This window comes from Miniopterus schreibersii (genome assembly GCF_964146895.1).
Source record: "Miniopterus schreibersii genome assembly, chromosome: 6".
Lineage (NCBI taxonomy): Eukaryota > Metazoa > Chordata > Mammalia > Chiroptera > Miniopteridae > Miniopterus > Miniopterus schreibersii.
The window spans coordinates 37972856-37993938 of NC_138107.1; the positions used below are offsets into that span (position 1 = coordinate 37972856).

Consider the following 21083-nt stretch of genomic DNA (forward strand, 5'->3'; position numbering starts at 1 on the left):
TTTTTCTGGAGTCCATGTTCTTCAATTTATAAAACGAAGGGGAATATGCAAAGTAATCTGTAAGGCTTCTTCAGATGTCAAATTTTATGAAACAGCTGTCAACCCACTTGTGAACACACACATATCCCTAGCCTCCAAGAGTTACAGAACCAACCCAGGTATTCCCAGCAACACCTTTCTCAACTAACTGCATCTGTTGTTTCTGTGTAAACTAGGATTGTCTTAAATTTATTGTAAAAGCCACCTCTTCAGAACTTTGAGAGAAGGCCTGAATCTTGTATTTTGTCAACAAATTTGACTTTACCTGACTGGTAGACTTCTTGATTTTGCAAGTTTTAAGCATATTCTGCTCTGACACCTACTCCCTACACCCAACTCCCCACCTGTCCATCCCCACTTTATGAGTCTATGATTGTTTTCTTGACTCTTAAAAACCTCTTCTATCCATCCCACTGATCCTTCAAGTGGCCAATGCTAGATTTTCTTCAATTCTATTAAGTCTTTCTTTAAGTCTTTCTTTAAATCATGGGATTAAAGATGAATTAATAATTGCAGGCAGAATAATGTTACTGTTAGGGGGAATAAGGTTACTTTCCTGGGCTTTTTGGCAATGTATCAGGTTGCTATCTTCATGGAATTGTTTATAAATTAGTTTTTAGCAGTGCTTATCATTCATTTTACTAGCAAAATAACTTTTTTTCAGTGAAATTTAATAGGACACCCCACTATATAAAACAGGCCATAAAATGCAACTGCTGACAGGTTTGTTGGGGCCTAAACCCACAGATTTGGTTAGCCCTTGACATCTCATCCAGCACAGGCCCTTGAGGGTGGTGCCCAGGCAGCATGAAGCGCACTATGAAAATCATCATCACTTCACAGCATCTTTATGTATTAAAGATGTTAGTATACATGTAAGACTCAAGGCTTCAAATAAATTACTCAGAAGGCCTCTTTACTGCAAAATAAAACAAAATTCATCTCTTCTCAATTTACTCAAACACATAATATAAAATTTTTCACAGGTGCATTTTAGGGAAACTGCCCTTTTAAGTAGTCAAGGAATAGATACAGCATTCACTTAAAACAAATACTAACTATAGTAATTCCTCCTATAATAGATGCCAATATAGTGCAAGATATCAAACACACACCAGCAGTGATCAAGATTATTTTTTATTGCACATTTACTTACAAGTTTGCCTCTTTCAAGTAGAGCTAAACCTCAAGTACTGTTAGTTGCAGCCATATTTCCATCATCTGAATTAACGCAGTGAATTTCCTGTGTGTTCCCCTAGGCTCATGTCCCAGAAACTAGAACATTAACCTTCCCAATCTGTCCAGGAACTAGAGCACACATTTAACGTTTTTTAAAAATTTAACCACTCAAAAGTAAACCAAATAGCGTACTGTAAAGAAAACAATGTATATGTCTATTTATATAATCCAGGCTCAGAGAAATTCTGATAACATAATATTGTAAAGTAACCATAAACCCATCTTCTTCTAAATTATTTAATTCTTGTAATGTATAATTAAGCATTTATTTCAGAAAATTTTAACACTGGAAAACTGATTCTCTCACAATTAGGCTTTTATAAGGTCTCCCCTCCCACTAAGACACAACCCACAATGACTCCAAATCTTATAAAGAAACTATTATCTTGGACTAAGCTGTTCAGAAGTGTTCATATTTCCTTTTCACTGTACTCCATAGTTTAATGCAAATGGAGAATATGCTATCCAAGCTGAAATAATATGGCATTTGAGCATTCAAACTTTAAACAGACTAGAATGTTCATGGCTTGATGAAAAAAGACACAAAAATGGAGAATTATTGTAGTAAACACAAAATTTTGGACATTAATGGATCAAAAATAATGGCTAATAGTCCTACTTTAAGCTCACCAATGTTATATCAAAAAAGAAGTGACAACAGATATTTGGCAAAAATCTTCTAAATTATTTATCACAAGTTTTCAAATGGAAAGTTATTATTAATGCATCACTCCTAAATTTTACACTTCAATTGCTTGTTTTCCTTTTCAGACCTATTCAGAAGAAATGTTTCTACTTAAACTTAATCTAGTTTTTCCTCTCATACACTTTTACATAAAATTACTAAAATCACAAGTCTAAGGAATTTCTTTTTAATCACACAAATATTATATGCTTGAACTGCAGTACAGAAATTAGATCTTTCTTATTCTACCTAGAATGATCTGTTACCAAATTTGTAAGAACTCTTCCACAGCTTTTTATAACAATCACGATTTATGAAAAACACATCTCAATTCCACAGCAAACTAGCATCCATGCTTATTCCACATAGGTACTGCCAGTGGTCCCTGTGGTGTCCTTTCAACAATGACAAACTCATCAGGGTTGCCAAACGCCTCATAGAAAACCAATAAATCTTGTATTGCATGCTCCTCAATCTGAAAGGAGGGAAGAAGAAAAAAGGGAAGAATCTTTTAATTGCCAACTAAGCAGAATTATATGAGCTTTCCAATTTCCTTCTCTGGAACTACTACTTTCTATAAATACAACATAGCAGAATTAAATTAGGTATCCTACTATCCCCCTTGGCAAGGAGAAGGCTTGAGGCCTGACCTAGGATAATTAGATACCCACCTTTCCTTGAATTTTAATCTTGAGTAAAAGAAAAAAGAAACTGAAAATAGATGTTGAAATTCATTCATTCCAATAGTTTCATTCTGTGAGAAAATTTCTGTTATTGTAAAAGTCTTCATATTCTTGCTTCTAAAGTCTCTAGGGCAACTATGGGTCTTTGTCCCCAAGCCTGGCTTTTTGGTCTTTCAGCTTAAGTCTATGGAATCTTAATATCCCTCAAATAAATTTTCTTTTCCTGAAGTAGGACAGAATTGGTGTGTGTTGTTTTAAGAACTCTTAATGAGTCTTACTGAACTTCTGGGGCAGGTATAATATGCTAGATAATGCCAAGTTCTCTACAGGTCATTTTTAAATCAGTTCAAAGAATCACCAGTGCTAAAAATATTAGCTTTGTCATAATTTATTAGTTCTAAATTAGTTATCTTGAATGCTTCAATTAATACTTAAATTGCTGAATCTCAGTTTATTTTTACATTGCATTTACATTTTGAACTGATAAATATATGCACCTACACAAAGCAAATGAACATAATTTTCTTAAGATCTAAGGATAAAATGTAGTGTCTGTCTTCCCCGAATTAAACCCGCATAGGTATGTTCTTTACCTGAATCAAAGCCAAGGGTTTTTCTCGACTTCTGATGAGTGCAGCTTCCTGTTGTAGTTCCTCTTCTACAATAGATGCGAAAGTGACTGGGGCTACTACAGGCGGAGCAGCCAGTGAAGAAGACAACCAAGGACTGAAAGAATAATGAGTTTTCATTCATCTTCCCCAAGTTTTGCACACAATATCTCCCCTGAAATACTCTTTAACAGTGTTACATTTTTCCCTGGTGACCTACAACATAAGTGACCTGGAAGCTTTTGCATTCCATTTATAGCATGATGGGGTGTGAAACAGAAAAAAGAATTAATATTTCATTTGGATCAGTGCTACAGAGAAAACTTTGGAAAACACCAAAAAGTGGGATAGGGCAGAAGCAATATAACAACAGAAAGGTAACTCAAACTGTAGAACACAGAGTATTCAGATAATACATTCTATCCCATATCATACTATTCCTAGTTGTTGTTTTTTTAAATGTATCTTTATTGATTTCAAAGAGAGGAAAGGAGAGGGAGAGAGAGAGAGAGAAACATCAATGATGACAGAGTCATTGATCAGCTGCCTCCTACATGCCCTCTACTGGGGATCGAGCCCACAACCCAGGCATGTGCCCTGACCAGGAATCGAACCACCATCTCCTGGATCATAGGTCAATACTCAACCACTGAGCCATGCCGGCCAGGCTATTCCCAGTTTCTTAAATTCTCTTTCATCAGTGCTAAGCAATAGCCTACCTTTCGAGGCCCCAAAGCTAATCAATTAACCTTACTTGTGACTGTCCAGAAGTGGTACATCTGAAACATGGTTGCCTTCTGGTCCTGGGGTACCATGAGTAGAGCATCTGCAAAACAAATGCCAAGTAGAAGATTAAAGCTTCTAATAACATTAGTAAAATTGCTTATTAATAGAAATATAGCCCAGCTGGTGTGGCTCATGGTTAAGTGTTGACCCATGCACCAACAGGTCGCAGGTTTGATTCCCAGTCAGGGCACACGCCTGGGTTGCAAACTTGATCCCCAGTAGGGGACATGCAGAAGGCAGCCAATCAATGTTGCATCGATGTTTCTCTCTAAAAATCAATAAAAATATTTTTTTTTAAATAAAAATACAGAGGAAGAACTGTAATCCCTTGACTCAGGGACAAATTAATGTGTGCAGTCAGACTTACCTTGAAAATTATAAGCAAAGAAAAAAAACCCTGTATGTACTTATAAAATCTTGTATATAAAATACCATAAGGGAAGATCTTGCAAGAAATGGTCTACTTTTTTTCTTTATCCTCACCTGAGGATATTTTTTCCATTGCTTTACAGAGAGGGTGGAAGGAAAAGAGAGACATCAATGAGAGAGAGACACACTGATTGGTTGCCCCCTACACACGCCCGGACCAGGGCTGGAGATCGAACCGAAATCGAACCAGGGACCCTTCAGTCTGCAGGCCGATGCTCTAACCACTGAGCAAACCAGCTAGGGCCTAAAATGGTGTACTTTTTAAAATAATATTCATATAGCCATTTATTGTAATCAAACATACATTTGGAAATTCAGACAACTTTGTGAAGAATGTTTTACATTAATATTTTATGACTAAAACATGACAAATTTGCACTACATTCCAAAATACAGCAGGTCCTAGACTAACATCATTTCATTCAACATTGTTTAGTTATAATGTTGATGAGATGCAGTAGCAACTTAACTCTTATTTTTATCAATTCATCTATGGTAAAATTGGTTTCATTATACCTCTTTTAAAGTTGCAGAACCTACCAATGATGTTAAATGAGTACTTATTATATATAAAAAAAACATAATTAGCAGCCAAATTATGTGAGCAACTAATACATAATCTAAATTTTGTGAGTGACTAAAATATAGTAAATAGTTTGACAAGCTAGGAATTATAGATAGGACAGAAATATAAGACATGATCTCTACCTTCTAAGAACTCACAAACTAGATGAGGAAACAACATATAAAATGACACGTAATGCAACAGAATTTAAGACAGTACCTAACAAACTGAGGTCTACTACCATAAGGACTATAATAAAAAAGATCTGGTCATTTGAGAGGGTCTCAAGAAGGAAGGGGTGTAATATGAGGAGAGTAGGAAGCATTCCTGTAAGGGAAAAAATTAACAAAGGCACTATAGAGATGGCCCTAATTGCAGAATTTTAGAGTGAGAAAAGTACTGTACCTAGAGATTATCTGGATTAATCAAATGCCCTCTTTCAGCAATGAGCAAACATAGCCCTAGACAGGTTTAACAACAAAGTCTGGGAATGAACAAACAGGGCCTAAAATACTGACCTCCTGATATATTTATGGACATTTGTTGGGTATGTGGCAGCACTATGGTGCTGAAAATCAGGCTGATTAAAATTCAGTCCTTTCCCCTCAAAAAACTCTGGTAGGGAGATTTTTAAATGTATTTAAGCAATGATAACAACATGAGAGTATTATAATTGCTATCTATACCAATATGTACCAAGTACTATGGATTCACAGAAGAAATTAACATAATAGGGAAGAGGGCATATGCTGTTGGCTTCACTGATGAAATGACATTAAAACAGAAGAGAGTGACATTGAGGTAGGTTTCAGTCATACAAATACATGGACAAATACATAAAAGATTTTGGTGGCTTAAGTAAAGGTAGACTGTTCTCATCAATAAACAGAAGAGTATGGAAGAGATTAAAAGGGAAATAATGTTAAAATGAAACAGAAGGACCAGGACACAAAATGCACTGAAAGCTAAAATGTTTAGATCTGGTGTGTGGGCAGTTACTGAGAATATTCCGTATACTTATCTCACTTAATCTTTGCAATACTGTGAAGACAGCAGGTACTATTTCCCTTATACTGATTAGGAAACTAAGACCCAGAGTATTATGTAATTTGCCTGATTAACAAATTGAGTAACTGGCAGAGACACAACTCAAATCCAGGCCTTTTTCACTCAAAGTATGTTTTCCGCCATCACAAAGCTACCTCTATGTTTAGGATGTCCCTTAAATACATTCCACTGTAAGTGTCTTCTTATTCCTTAAGGACTGGCTCAAATAGCACCTCCTCTCTGCTCCTACAACACAATTACTATTATAGAGCTTCACACGCTGTATTAATATTATTTGTGTGTCTGTTTTAACTACTAGACCAGTCTCCCAAGGTATAGGACAGTGTTTCATTCATCTCTGTATCTCAATGTCTAGCAGAACACTTGGAACATAGTTTTTTGTGAAAAAGTAATTAGAGAATAACTGAAGCAGAAAGCCAAAGGATCTTAAGAATGTGACAAAATGAAAGCAGAGTTTTTGAGTTTTTTTGTTTTTTAAGGTTCCTTATTCCTTTGAATTACTAGTAACTTTTTTCTTCCAGATGTAGGTGATGAAGTACAAATAGGTATAGTTATAGGGTTCTTAGTTTTAATGAAGTTCTATGACTTGAAACCTGTTGGATACCTGACCTATGACATACAAAGTAAGTCTCCAGGGTGAAATTAGACAATCAGGAGAAAAATAAAGCCAAAAAAATGAACTAGAAAGCTGTTGGGGTAAACATATGAGATGATGAGAATCTAGTTTAAAATGGCTGTAAAATACATTTTAAAATTCTACATTCTGATGGAATAAATAACTACCTTAGACAGAGACTAAATACAAATTCCCTTAAGTTCCGTGAATGGACTTAAAGTCAGTCTAAGGCTGGAGATTACAGGCCTAACATAGGACAAACATATAATGATTTAAGTGGTGCTCAAAAGTCATCCCGGTGTCCAGAGATCAGCTGAAGTGTTTTGAAACTTTCAAAGAAAAGGAAAAAATAATGTAGAATCAATTATTTAATTGTGAAGAAGAGAGAGCTACAAGCTCTGTCTTAGAAAATGTTATGTCGCTGGCTAACAGTTGAATATTAGGACTAAAGTATCTTATATAGATAAGCTCTGATTGCTTAACTTTGATTTAACAAGGCCTAAGTAAAACAACTTATCTATGAAACATTTTGTAATTTATAAAGTCCTTTCATAAACATTATTAAGCCTTATAATAAACCTACAGGATAGGCATTACTGTTTTTATTTCATATATGATGAAACAGAGATTCAAGAACGAGGCCTATTGTAAGAGTTAGACTAAAACTCAAATCTGTTTCATAAAATTATCTCAGAATTCTTTCTACTAATGATTTTTCAGTGGATAATCTCATTAATTATAAATTTACCCAAACAACTTGAAGTCTGTCAAAATTTCATCTTAAAATGAAGCAAAGTTGTTAAGTAAAACAGAGTTATAATTAAGCAAATATAAAAAATATTCTAAACTTTCAGGTAATAAATATAGCATTATTAAGCTTAAAGTATTTGCAACACAGAAAGACATCCCGATAGACAATTTGTATAAAATTTATTAGTCTTCTAAAAATAAAAACAACATCAATATTACAGCAAAGTTGTCTTTCAAAAATTTGTTCAAACTGAAGAGCAATAACCTTGCTGAACTTTAAGAGAGCAATCATATTACTTTTTGCTCATACAGTTGACTTTCTAAAAAAGAATTTTGTACTAGCTTAACTATAAATACTTTTACATAAGATTAGAGCGGATATAACAATTTTTGTATCACAAGTAGTTTTTCTTACTAATTAGAAACACAAGAGTATATGTTCTGCTCAGAATTACATAAGGAGGTATTTCAGTAAAAGGAAAATGAAAGAAAATATTTTAAAATGAAAAAGAACATAAGTAAACAATAAACATAGAAACTGCATAAATTCCTCTTTTCTACATTTTAACATCCCCAAATAACAAAGCCATTCTTGGATTTCCCTGGCCTTTTGGGGGGAAAAAAATCCACATTTTCTACAATTAAAACAAGAATGTATGATTGGTGGAATTTCCTGAGATAAGCTCCCTAATCTCTACGCCCCCACCCCAATTCCCTAAAGGACTATAAGCATTCCTGTCTCCTTGCTTTAATTCCCACCATTTCCTCTGTTTTCACTGCCCCTTCTCTCTTCTTTTAAAAATCCCATCCTATTTTCAAAAACTGTGGCAATAAAATGTATCAATATTTTTTCTAATATTATTTATATGGCCATAAAGATAATGATCAAATATCTGGGACTGGATACAAAATGTGTGTATGAACTAATCATACTCAAGAGCTTCCTCGTCAATGAAGTTTGTCCTTACAACTGTAGCCCAGTCATTGTTTTTCCTTCTCTGAACCACTCGTTGGCACTTAATCAGATACTGCTCTGTGACTTCTTTAATACTGTTAAATTGTGCTGTAATTTCATTCTTGTTCTGTCATTTAACTTCCATGTGTGCATATTTAGACTTACCAACTACATTTCAAACACATTTAAGGCTGGGCCTGCGTATTACACTTTTATATATACCCAAGAGGCCAGCAGAATGTTGTACATATATCAGGTGTCCCATAATTTAGTATATTAATAAATATTTTACTTTATCTGTTATTTCCTTTTAAAAACTCACTTATTACATATGTTCTATGGTGAAATTAAAAATGAAAACTCAAGCTGTTTTCTCTCTCAGTAATCAGATGATAACACACAGCTATTTAAAACATCAACTTCCACTAACAAACACCCACCGTATGGATGGCATGATACTATCATATACTCCTCTAACTAAAATTTCCAAAATAGTACAATAGCATATATTACTTTTCACAATTAAGAGCCATGATGTTATAGCACACTCTAGTGATCAACTATGAAACCACAGATCCTTAGTATTTTAAGAGTTCCATGACAAATAAAAATATTTATCCCTGCCCTGGCTGGTGTGGCTCAGCTGGTTTAGCGTCGTCCCATGCACCAAAAGGTCGTGGTTCGATTCCCAGTCAGGGCACATGCCCAGGGTCTGATCCCCGACAGGGTTGCATATAAGAGGCAACCAATCAGTTTCTCTCTCACATCGATGTTTCTCTCTCTTTCTCTCCAGCTTCCTTCCTCTCTCTCTAAAATCCATGAAAACATATTTTAAAAATATGTTTATCCAAAGAAAAGAAATTTTAATGTGTAGTTTAAATATTTAAAGTATTTAAAAATTACAAAAATGAACTTCATACTTTAAAACTTATACATCTAAGGACTACAATATAACTTGCTATTAGAAACAAATGTTACTTGAGACAGCTACAATTTATTTCATTTATTTATCCCACCATTCACTAAATGCCGAGTACCTAGTAAATTCTAAGCATTGGTGAAGAGCAAAAAGATCAATCTTCCTTGCTCTCAATGAACTATGTAGTTAAACATAAAGACATTAAGATACTTGTAGCAGAAAACATTAAACAAAGATTCCCACTAATAAAAAGTATAACTGTGAAACGTGTGATGAGTGGGAAGTGTACTGAGAATACACGTAACAGGAAACTAACCCAAAAAGGGAAGTCAGACTTCTCCAAAGAATATGACTGAATAGAGACTGAAAGAAGAGTCAGTCAACTAGTCAAAGGGTACGTAGGTAGAAAGAAGTAAATGGCATTTGAGAAACTAAGAGAAGGCCAAGATGGCTAGAATACAAAGATCACGTTAAAAGATAAAGCTAAAGAGGTTGGGAGGAGCCAGACTAGGTAGGCCTTGAAGACCATATAAGAATTCTAGCTTTTATCCTAACAGCAGTAACATCTGCATTTTAAAGAGAACACAATGGCGCAATATATTGAAGGAAAGGAAGAAAGGCTATGGCAGGACCAGTCTGGAGGCTCACTCAGGTGACCAGGTAAAAGATCACAGTAGTCTAAATGAGGGTGATAGCAGTGGAGATACAGCTTAGTCTATGGATTTGAGAAATATTTATGAGAGAAAACTGGCATGTCCCAGTGATAGACTGGACATTGGTGAGGAAAACGGATATGTCAAAGATGTGCAAATGCCATTTATCAAGGAAGATAAATAGGAAAAGTGGGCTGTTTAATATTTTGTCTGTATATTTGATTGATTTTGGTTTTATGAGAGAGGTATTAGGAAAACATCAAGTTTGGATTTGGACATAAAGTTTAAGGTGTTTTTGAACATCCAAATAGGATAGAGATGTCAAGAAGGCAGTTTAAGTCTGAAGCTCAGATGATAGATGTGGGCAGGTGACATAAACTTTGAGTCTTTAGTGTGTAGCTGATAACTGAGCATAGGAGCTCCTGGAATAGATAGCATAGAAAGAATGTAAAGTGAAATGAGAATATGACCTGTAATTGAACTTCAAGTACAATGAGTCATATAAAAAGTCCATGGTGTTGGCAATATGGAGGTCACTGATAAACTTAGCCTGAACTGTTTCAGCTTAGTAATGGGACTGGAAGCCAGAATAATACTATTAAGTGAGTGGGAGCTGACAGCCCTTTTGAGAAATCTGGCTGTGAAAGGAGTAGGGGATTGGTAAGGATAGGACAACTGCCAGAAGAAAATGTGGAGGTTGAGAGAGGGATTGATTATCTTGCCCAGACCACATGAGAGAGACCTGAGCATATTCAAAACCAGATGGGAAAAATCTACTTAAAGGGAAAAGGTTGAATATCCACAAGAAAAGAGACAGATAATTCATAGTTTAAGGATTCTGAAGTGTCAAGGGATTAAGATACAAGTAAAGGTATAAATATTAGCCTTATATTGAAAGGATAACTCTTCTACTGCAAAACAAAAGATAAGATGAATACAAATAGTTACATTTCTTTCTACTTGAAAACATGGTAACAGGACATCATTCATCATACAGCTTACAAAACCAATGATATTCCTGTGTTTTTCTTATACAAAAAAGGCTATATACTATATTTAGAGGATAATAAATAACCAAATTAAAAAATATATTTTTTTCTAATTAAAAAATTTGTCTGGAATAGACCTACTTAATGAGAGATGTGTACATAATGACTAATTTTGAATACAGTTTACATTCAATGTTATTCTGTATTCGTTTCAGATGTACAGCATAGTGGTTAGAAAATCATGTACTTTACAGAGTGGTGCCCCCGCTGCTTCAAGTACCCAACTGGCCCAATACAGTGTTATTACAACATTCTTAACTATATTCCCTATGCTGTAATTTACATCTCTGCGACTATTACGTAATTACTAATTTATATTTCATAATCCCTTCACCATTTTCACCCAGCTCCCCAAACCCCTCCCCTCTCTCAGTAGTAAATCTGCTCTATGTATCTGAGTCTGCTGCTATTTTGTTTATTTTGTTCTTAGATTCCACATTTAAGTGAAATAATATGGCATCTGTCTGTCTCTAACTTAGTTGACTTAGCATAAGAAGCATAATACCCCCCTAGGGTATTATGCTGTTGCAAAAGGTAAGATTTCACTCTTTTACAGCTGAGTAGCATTCCACTGTGTACATGTACCGCAGCTTTTTAAAAAAATACATCTTTATTGATTTCAGGGAGAGGGAGAGAGAGAGCTGAAACATCAATAGTGAGAGAGAGTCATCGACTGGCTGCCTCCTGCACGCCTCCAACTGGGGATTAAGCCCGCAACCCGGGCATGTGCCCTGACCAGGAATCGAACTGTGATCTCCTGGATGCTAGGTTGATGCTCAACCGCTGAGCCACTCCTGGCCATGCCATGTACCACAGCTTTTTTATCCACTCATTTATTGATAGGCACTTGGGTTGCTACCATAGCTAAGGCTATTGTAAATAACGCTGCAATGAACACAAGGGTGTATATATTTTTTCGCATTCATTTGTGTTTCAGGTTTCTTCAGATATATACCTAGAAGTGGAACTGATGGGTCATAAGGCAGTTCCATTTATTTTCTGAGAAACCTCCACACAGTTTTCCACAGTGGCTGCACCAATCTGCATTCCCATCAACAGTGCACTAGGGTTCCCTTTTCTCTATAACCTTGCCAACACTTGTTTAATTGATGATAGCCATTCTGACAGGTGTGAGGTGTTATCTCATTGTGGTTTTGATTTTGCATTTCTCTGATGATTAATGATGTTAAGCAACTTTTCATGCCTACTGGCCATCTGTATGTCTTCTTAGGAGAAGTGTTTATTCAGGTCCTCTGCCCACTTTTTAACTGGATTTTTTGTTTTTCTGGTGTTGACTTGTCTGAGTTTTTTATAAATTTTGGTTATTAACTCCTTTTGGAATATATCATTGGCAAGTATCTTCTCCCATTTAATATGTTGTCTTTTCATTTTGTTGGTTTCCCTTGCTGTGCAAAAACATTTTAGTCTGATGTAGTCCCATTTATTTTTACTTTTGTTTCTCTTGCCCAAGAAGGTAAGTCAGAAAAAATATTGCTAAGAGAAATGTGAGAGATTTTACTGCCTCTAATTTCTTCTAGGAGTTTTATGGTTTCAGGTTTTATATTTAAGTCTTTAATCCATTTTGAATTTATTCTTGTATATGGTATAAGAATGTGGTTTAGTTTCATTTTTGTGCATGTATCTGTCCAATTTCCCCAATACCATTTATTGAATAGACTTTTATCCCACTGTATGTTCTTGCCTCCTTCGTCATAGGTTAATTGATCATATAGGCCTGGGTTTATTTCTGGGTTCTCTATTCAGTTCCACTGATCTATATGTTTATTTTTATGCCAGTACCATACTTTTTTGATTACTATCATCTTATAGTATAGTTTGATATCAGGTAGTGTAATACCTCCCACTTTGTTCTTTTTCAAGATTTCTTTCAGCGTCTTTTGTGTTTCCATACAACTTTTTGAATTATTTGTTCTTGTTCTGTGACATACACTATTGGTATTTTGATAGGAATTGTGTTGACTCTATAGGTTGCTTTGGGTAGCATGAACATTTTAATGATGTTAATTCTTCCTAGCCATGAGCACAGTATAAACTTCCATTTATTAGTATCTTCTTTGGTTTCTTTAGTGTCTTACAATTTTCTGAGTACAGGTCTATTTTAGAGCATTTGTTTACAATTATGTATGTAGTAGATACAAAACACCTGTGTTATATGTGTACAAGTGGCACTCAAATGTAGTTAGATGTAAACATTTTTACTGTCAAAGTTTAACAACACTTAAGAGATTACATGTATGCATTTAAAACTTTAAAAAACCAGTATCAAAAATAGCTCGACAGCCCAGCCAGCGTGGCTCAGTGGTTGAGCATTAACTCACGAACCAGAGGTAGTAGTTCGATTCCCAGTCAGAGCACATGCCTAGGCTGTAGGCTCAGTCCCCAGTAGGGGACATGCAGGAGGCAGTCAATCAATAATTCTCATCATTGATGTTTCTATCTCTCTCCCTCTCCCTGCCTCTCTGAAATCAATAAAAACATATTAAATAAAAATAGCTAGACAAAAAACTCGAACCACCCTAGGGTCCATCACAGATGCAGATAAACTGATTGTTTTATATCCATACAATAAAATACTACTCAACAATAAAATGGAAGGTACTATTAATACACATAACAACTTGAATAAATCTCAAAACATACGCTGAGTAAAAAACAGATTTTTTTAAAAAGTACATACTGAATGAATCCATTGATACAAAACTCTAGAATACTAAGCTAGTCTCTACTGACAGAAGCAGGTTAATAAATGCATGGGGAGCAGGATGGGAAAGAGAGGAAGGGATTACAAAAGGCCATGAGGAAACTTCTGAGAATGAGTTATATTCACTGTCTTGAATGTGGTTAGTGATAATGGTTTAATGGTTGTATGCATATGCCAAAAAGTCAAATTATATACTCTAAATATATACATTTTATTATAAGCCAATTATACCAAAATAAAGCTTCAAAAAAAAGACCTGTTATTTCTGATTGTAAAAGAATATATAAAAATCTAACTCATAAATACTTAGATTATTTCAGAACATAAAACCACCATAGAACATTTTAAGGTAGAAAACTTATAAATTTATTTTATTACCTTATAACTTTTGGAGCCTGGGGATTTTCAATTCCTTTAACACAAACTTTTTTGACATGATCTCCTGCACTGTGCCCAGTAACAGATTTTTTTTCTTCTACTAAGAAATCCCGGAATGACTTGGATGAAAATGAATGTAGAGAAGATGCCCTGTAAAAGACAAAAGAGATCATGTTAAAACATTCACTTTTTTAAAGGGTCATTGCTGGAAATCACAGGACACAATGGAGAGAATACAGACCAAAAATTTTACAAAATTATATAATTACAGTTTTCAATGCAATGTTAGATTTTTTTGCTGTTAACTATGATGAACTAATCAAAACTATGTGATGAGAAAAAACAATAAATGCAAGTTAACACAAACACAATGATAGCAGTGACATTAGTAACAGCTATTACAACTATGCCTCAGGTAATAATAAAAACTATGCTCAATAAATTAAATAATTAAGCTCAGAGAGAACATTACTTCTGCTGAATAATGCTGATAATTTTACTTCTTGATTTGAGTGCTGGTTGCACAATATTGTTCAGTTTGTAAAACTTCATCAACCTATACACTTACAACTATACTTCTAAGTATATATATGATTCAATAAAAAGTCATTTAAAATTTAAACATAATTTTACACCGACAGAATAAAGAAAATTTAAGTTGATCTAAAGAATCTAAAACATAAATCAATTACACTCAACATAGGTGTAATACTTCTGAGTATTAGTTAAGATTGGAATGTATTTTATAACAATATCCACCAAAAAAAACAGGCAAAACATTAAAAATTACCTGCACAGATTATTTTAGCTTCCAAAGATTTCATACTTAGATTTGTATAGTATCAGAGTCTTTTTATCCAGCAATCAATTCTTTACTTTATAATCAAGAATGTAAAAAGAATTTGCAGGGTGGTAGTCAGGATTAGGCACACAGGCTCTGTTGCTAGACTGAGTTCAAATCTTGGCCCTGTTCAAATCTTTAGCTTTGATCTTGGGAAGTTACTTAACCTCTGTGCTTTAGTTTCCTCATCAATAACATGGAGATACTAATACCATCTCCATCATAACAGTTATGAGGATCAAATGTTAGGTTCTGTTTTAAATACATAAGTTAATTCAGAGAAATGCTATGTAAATCTGTTACTAACCACAATTTTCACATTTAACAAAACTAACTTGTTTTTATTTAAGAGAAAAAGAAGAAAAAACACAGAAGTTCTGATATGAAGAAATATAATCAGTTAATAGGCTTAGTATCTCTTTCCTTCCTAAAGTCTGACTTGGAAAAATTAATTCAGAAACTTTAGTTATTATTTCGTACACTAGAACTACATTGTACCCTTAGCGTCATTCTCAGAACCTGCAACATTAGTCAAAATTATGAACATAATGTAAACAATTTCCTAGTCTAATTTTAATTTTTCCATTTTTTATTTACTCAGAAAACAAAATGGCCATGTTAATAAGTGAACACTTATAAATGCTGACCAACTAATTCCCCAAAAAGTTTAAATTCATACTTTGAAGATACTATAAAATCCACACCCGGATTAAGTACATAAACTACAGGGTAGGGCAAAAGTAGGTTTACATTTGTTCAGATGGAAAATAATACAATAATTAATAATACAAGAATAAACTCATGTACTCACAAATGTAAACCTACTTTGCCCTACCCTGTATATAGTTATATTCCTGCTGTTTGCAGTTAGGTGTGGCAGTAAGTATTAAAAATAACTGGTTCTTGCATTAAAATAAAATTCTATCCAGTTGAATTTTAAATCTAATGTGTAAACACCAAGTGTATATGGGAGCTGGTCACTTTTCATTATCCAGTGTTTAACTTGGAGAAATTAATCTTCAGTGGAAGAATGCACAGTCTTTATGGCCTGGCTTGACTTATGAATGTAAATTCTTCCAAATTCCATTTAGAGTTAGCCTATAAGTTATAGACTAATTTCAATTATTTAACTTTTTAGAGCTAGGGATTTTGTTCATTAAAGCAAAATTTTCACGGTTGTTTTAGCAAATTAATCAAGAAACAAATCTTGATTAATTTTTTGTGTGGCTACAAATATCTACAAATGCTTCTCCATGAAGTTTCGCTGGCTGCTCTGATGGAAAATAGCCAGAGCCTATGAGTTAGGAAAGTAAAATCATAGGAAATCAGACACTCTATCAAATTATGGCATGATCAGTGGAAAGAATAATAGAACTCATTTGAGGAAACCTGCGTAAAACATGTTATAAGTAACGACTACTGTGCATGATTGATGAACATGCAAGTTTGATCTTTTCTAAGTATTGTTACATCTCCTATATTTATTCTTAAGGAGATGTTATAAGTGACTTATAAAAAAATAACTTTAAGGGTGTAGATCACTACATCTAGAAGTCCCAGAATTACTAGTAGGGTGAATCTTACAACTTGTGCTTTTTATACACATCACTGTGAAGTTTCTTTGTTTAGAGACATGAATTGCTTACAAGAGACATTCAGCAGATTTTCTGGCAGGAGTATTTGCCAGCATGTTCCCAAATGACTAATGATACACTATACTTTACATCATAGTTACCTTGTTTACCAATAGATATGTGTGCTTTTGGGAGCAGAAAGGAATTGGTAATGAAATGGGGAGTGGTTATTTTGTATACATATATAAATTTTTTTATGTTTTGGGTATATATGTGTTTAGGGTAAAATTTTGTGATAAAGTCAAAGTTAGGCAAGTTCCTTTTGAAGAAGTATTTTTAACATGAATACCTTAGTAGGTCATGTTTCTGATATAAATCTATAAAGAAAATTTCTCTCATAATGAGCTAAGATTTTACTTAGGGTAAATGACTTAAATGTGGGCATAGCAGTAGAGTATAGTGATTAAGCTGGGTTTCTAGAGTGAGCTTTGCCTGAATTTAAATCATGGATATGTTACTTGGTAGCACTGTGAACTTAGATCAGTTATATAACCTTTCTCTGTCTTACTTTACTTGTCCATAAACAAGAGCTAAAAACAGAAGCTATTTCTCCAAGGGTATTGTGAAGATTTCACAGTACCTATTTCACAGGAGGTAATATATGGAACACATTTAACACAGCACCATCAGTATTGTATAAACAATACATAAATGTTAGCCAGCCATTATTATTTACCTATATAATAATGTAATTTGTAATATGGTCACATGATTAACTGATTTCCTTAACATGCATTAAAGTTTTGGTGATTTTTTTTTTAAGAAAAATCTTATGTGAAGCAGTTTGTGTTCATTTAATCTTTATTGAGTAAACAGAAATTTGGTAAAAAATTTTTAGCTAATTTTGTTATGAATGGATGCTTAGCTCATATGTTAACAAAAACAAAGTATGAATCATTTTCCTCTCATCTTTGTTATCTTTGACTTTATAAGGAGTGTTATTGTCTTGATTTCTTATTGAAGGCAGTGGTAGAGTAGATGGCAAAGTATGAGTGTTGTGATCATTAAGAATTGGGTTTCCGCCCCACCGGGCGTGGCTCAGTGGTTGAGCGTCGACCTAGGATCCAGGCGATCCGGGTTTGATTCCCGGTCAGGGCACATACCCAGGTTTCGGGCTCAATCCCCAGTCGGGGGCGTGCAGGAGGCAGCCGATCAATGACTCTCTCATCATTGATGTTTCTCTCTCTCTCTCTCTCTCCCCCTCTCCTTTCCTCTCTCCGAAATCAATAAAGATATATTTAAAATAAAAAAAAAGAATTGGGTTTCCATCCCAGTTCTGCCTTATCTCTGGTGATTTTACCGTCGTTGAGATCCCTAAACTGTGGTTGTACACTTTGTGGTGATGAAAATGCTTCTCTGTCAGGATTGTTATTGTAAAGATTAAATGAGATGACGCATGTAAAAGTGTTTTACAAATATAGTTTGGCCAGAGGCTGGTACACATGATTTATTCAAACAAGATATGGAAATTTAGAAGGCCTTGTTTTTTTATGGGGTACCCCAAATAGTATATTATTTCTTACAGAAAATGAAAAAATAAGAATGCTCCTTTAATATGCTTTCTCAGTAAACACTAATTAAAATAGTTAAAAAATGTATCTACATACAAAAACCTTTTGAAAACCATGATGTACTTGTAAAAAACAATTATAATAATAGGTTGTCTTTATTTCCCAAGGCACAGTTTTTAACTAAAAGCAAACAGGAAAATGAAATATTTTAAAAGATGGGGAAATAAGACCTAGGAGTCAAGAACTACCATAAAAGCTAAAATGCACAAATCTATGCTTAATTTATTAAAAATTAGACCATACCAGGCATGTGCTAGTTTTGCGTTTTTTGAAGGAGCAGTTAAAGCTGTTTCCATGCTATTCACTCCTGAGTTATTTTCTTTGGTAGTCATTGCAATCATTTTTCGTTGCTTCTGAGAAAGTTTAACTCCAGGAGAAATCACTTTGCTAGAAATTAAATTAAATTAAACCAATTAGTTTCACTACCTCCGAGAAAGTTTAATTCCATAAGAAATCATTTTGCTAGAAATTAAATTAAACCAATTAACATTAATTTCTGCTTAATGACGAATTACAGGTAATTATATTGCTTTCTGTTTATGTGATGTGATTTTACTATTACTGGATGAAAATGGCCAGGAGTTTCAACAGTGATATCAGTTTATACTATCAATGATCAAGTAATAGCTACATATGAGCTTGCTACTTACTAATACACTGGCATCAAAACTAGTCTACAGTGATCATTTTAAGGGCAAGTTTTTGGCATTTAATATGGTATTTCACAAGAGTTGGACTATTAACTAAATCTTTAGCATATATTTAAGAAATATGTTATGGAGGCTGAACTACCTAGAAAAGAGCTCATAATTAACTTTAACATAAATGCACAAAAATAACAGAAAAGGTCCCGCAGAGCTTTCCAGTTCTTTAGGGCACAACTACAACACGGTCTTTCCTTTTATATATGTGTATTTTTTAAACCAACCCCAAGTTTGTCTTTGGTGTTGCTCCACATTTTTGTCTATTTTCTTCAATTTGCATGATGGTTCTCAGATCCATGATAGGAGGGCTGACAGGACTAAAAGACATAAAAGTTACCTTACAATTCATTTATCCATAAAATACTACCCCCAAACTTCACCGAAACTATAAATTATATATAAGATTTATAATGAAAGGACAAGTTAAGTCTGTTTCGTCAGCTGTGGCCAATGTTAAAAAAGATATTTTGAATGAAAGCTAATTTTATATATACATCCATAAATAACTACTAAAATGCATCCAAAGTCATAACGGTAAGTAATATAACTGAAACTCTTAAAGGAAAAAAAAAAGCCAAGCAATAGAAAGATTCATAACTTATCTAACTCAGGCAGAACGGACTCAAAGTTCTATTTAAATTCTTATCCTTCAAGATGAATGGGACTTAAAAACTGTATTTCCTTTTTATTTTTAACAAAGAAAAATTCTTACTACTCTCTAATGTTAACAAAAAAACATTTAATGGAAAACTTGGGAATGCTCAACAATACTAGAGACCCACCAGAGGGAGTTATACCATAATGAGAAAAAAATTCTACAATCTTTAGAAACAGCCAATATATTTTTCTGACTTTACACAAAGCTATTCTTAAAACATGTTTAAAAAATAGCCTAATATTAATTAGAAGATGCTTCTAGGTGTTCTCACAAATGTTTACTTAGGCAAAAAAATTTGAGACCAATTTCTGAATTACCTTTAGATCATGAAGCAACATACAATGGGACATAATAATCTTTGTTACAACTGTGCAAAATACAGTGTATTTCAAAATAATTATACAAATCATCCAGATAATAATATAATTGGTAAGTCAATTAACAGTTTTAGAATATTATAAACCACAGTAGGTATGTAACGATGAAGCACAAGCTCAATAAGCGCAGAAAAAGAATACTGCATTTTAACTTTATCTACTCCTTCCGTTTTAAACAACTTTCCTAAATAAATAATACATGGATAAAATATAGGTTAAAAGTACAGTATAGCATTAAATGAATATCCTCTGAAAATTAACTGTGATAACAATACATTTTGTGAGATTGATCTTAAATACCCCTTAATGTGCTAACAAAACAAAACAAAAAAAGATAAAGCCTTCAAATGACAAAATGATCTTCCTGGGTGGGATTTTTAACTCATATATACTATCCTCCCCCTACAACTCCACCCCCTTATAAAAAAGATGATATCAAGTCACTGTATGTGTGTGATAGATAGTATTTACTAGTATTCACTGATGAAAATACAAAGGCAATTAAATTTTGTCGGGGGGAAAAAAGAGCCTATTTTAGCTGATTAGTAATTTGTATGCATTAAGGTAATTTTCTGTGTACCATATTAGAAATCTATATTAGTATTTTTAAATGTACTTCATTAAAAATATTCATTTGACTAAAAATTAATGGTACTTTTCAGACTAACAGGTATGGCACAAAATGAATATCCTACCTGAAAGAACCAGCAACCCAACTAGAAGAACTTGAAGTATCAATTCTGTTACTCGGAATGGGTTGTGGAACAGATATTTTAAGTATTGGTGATTTTTCCCATGGTTTTAAATCTTCCCTTAAATATGTAGGTGGTGCACCATTAACATATGGTTTTGTTTTCCCCTGGGGGTAAAAAAACATTTAAAACAGTGAATAAAAAAGCAAGCTCCTAGCAGAGCAGCTAACACATAGTTGGTACTTAAACAGTGGTTAAATTATATTAAAGAGCAAAATCGTATGACAAAAATCATCTAGCATTTTTAATTCAGTTCTTCCACAGCTTAGTATCTTAACCAATTCTCAAAACAGATCAGTGACTATAACCCAATTATTATGAGCTTTGGGAATAATTTTTCGGAAAAGAAGTTTGCATATTAAATCCCTATTTACATGAGTATTAAACAAAAATGTTAAGATA

General features: G+C 33.8%; 1 protein-coding gene across 2 annotated transcripts in view; it reads right to left on the bottom strand.

Moving 5' to 3' along the window:
• Positions 1-1155: 1155 nt before the first annotated feature.
• IBTK (inhibitor of Bruton tyrosine kinase) overlaps positions 1156-21083 on the bottom strand; it is a 70339-nt gene continuing 50411 nt past the window's right edge. For both annotated transcript variants that reach the window (XM_081139983.1, XM_081139984.1), the window contains exons 23-29: positions 20625-20788; positions 19119-19211; positions 18434-18577; positions 14145-14294; positions 4009-4080; positions 3240-3372; positions 1156-2438 (exon numbers count right to left, since the gene is read on the bottom strand). In XM_081139983.1, the coding sequence (XP_080996109.1) occupies positions 2307-2438; positions 3240-3372; positions 4009-4080; positions 14145-14294; positions 18434-18577; positions 19119-19211; positions 20625-20788 (888 nt within the window). In that variant the 3' untranslated portion in view covers positions 1156-2306. The remainder of the gene's footprint in view (positions 2439-3239; positions 3373-4008; positions 4081-14144; positions 14295-18433; positions 18578-19118; positions 19212-20624; positions 20789-21083) is intronic.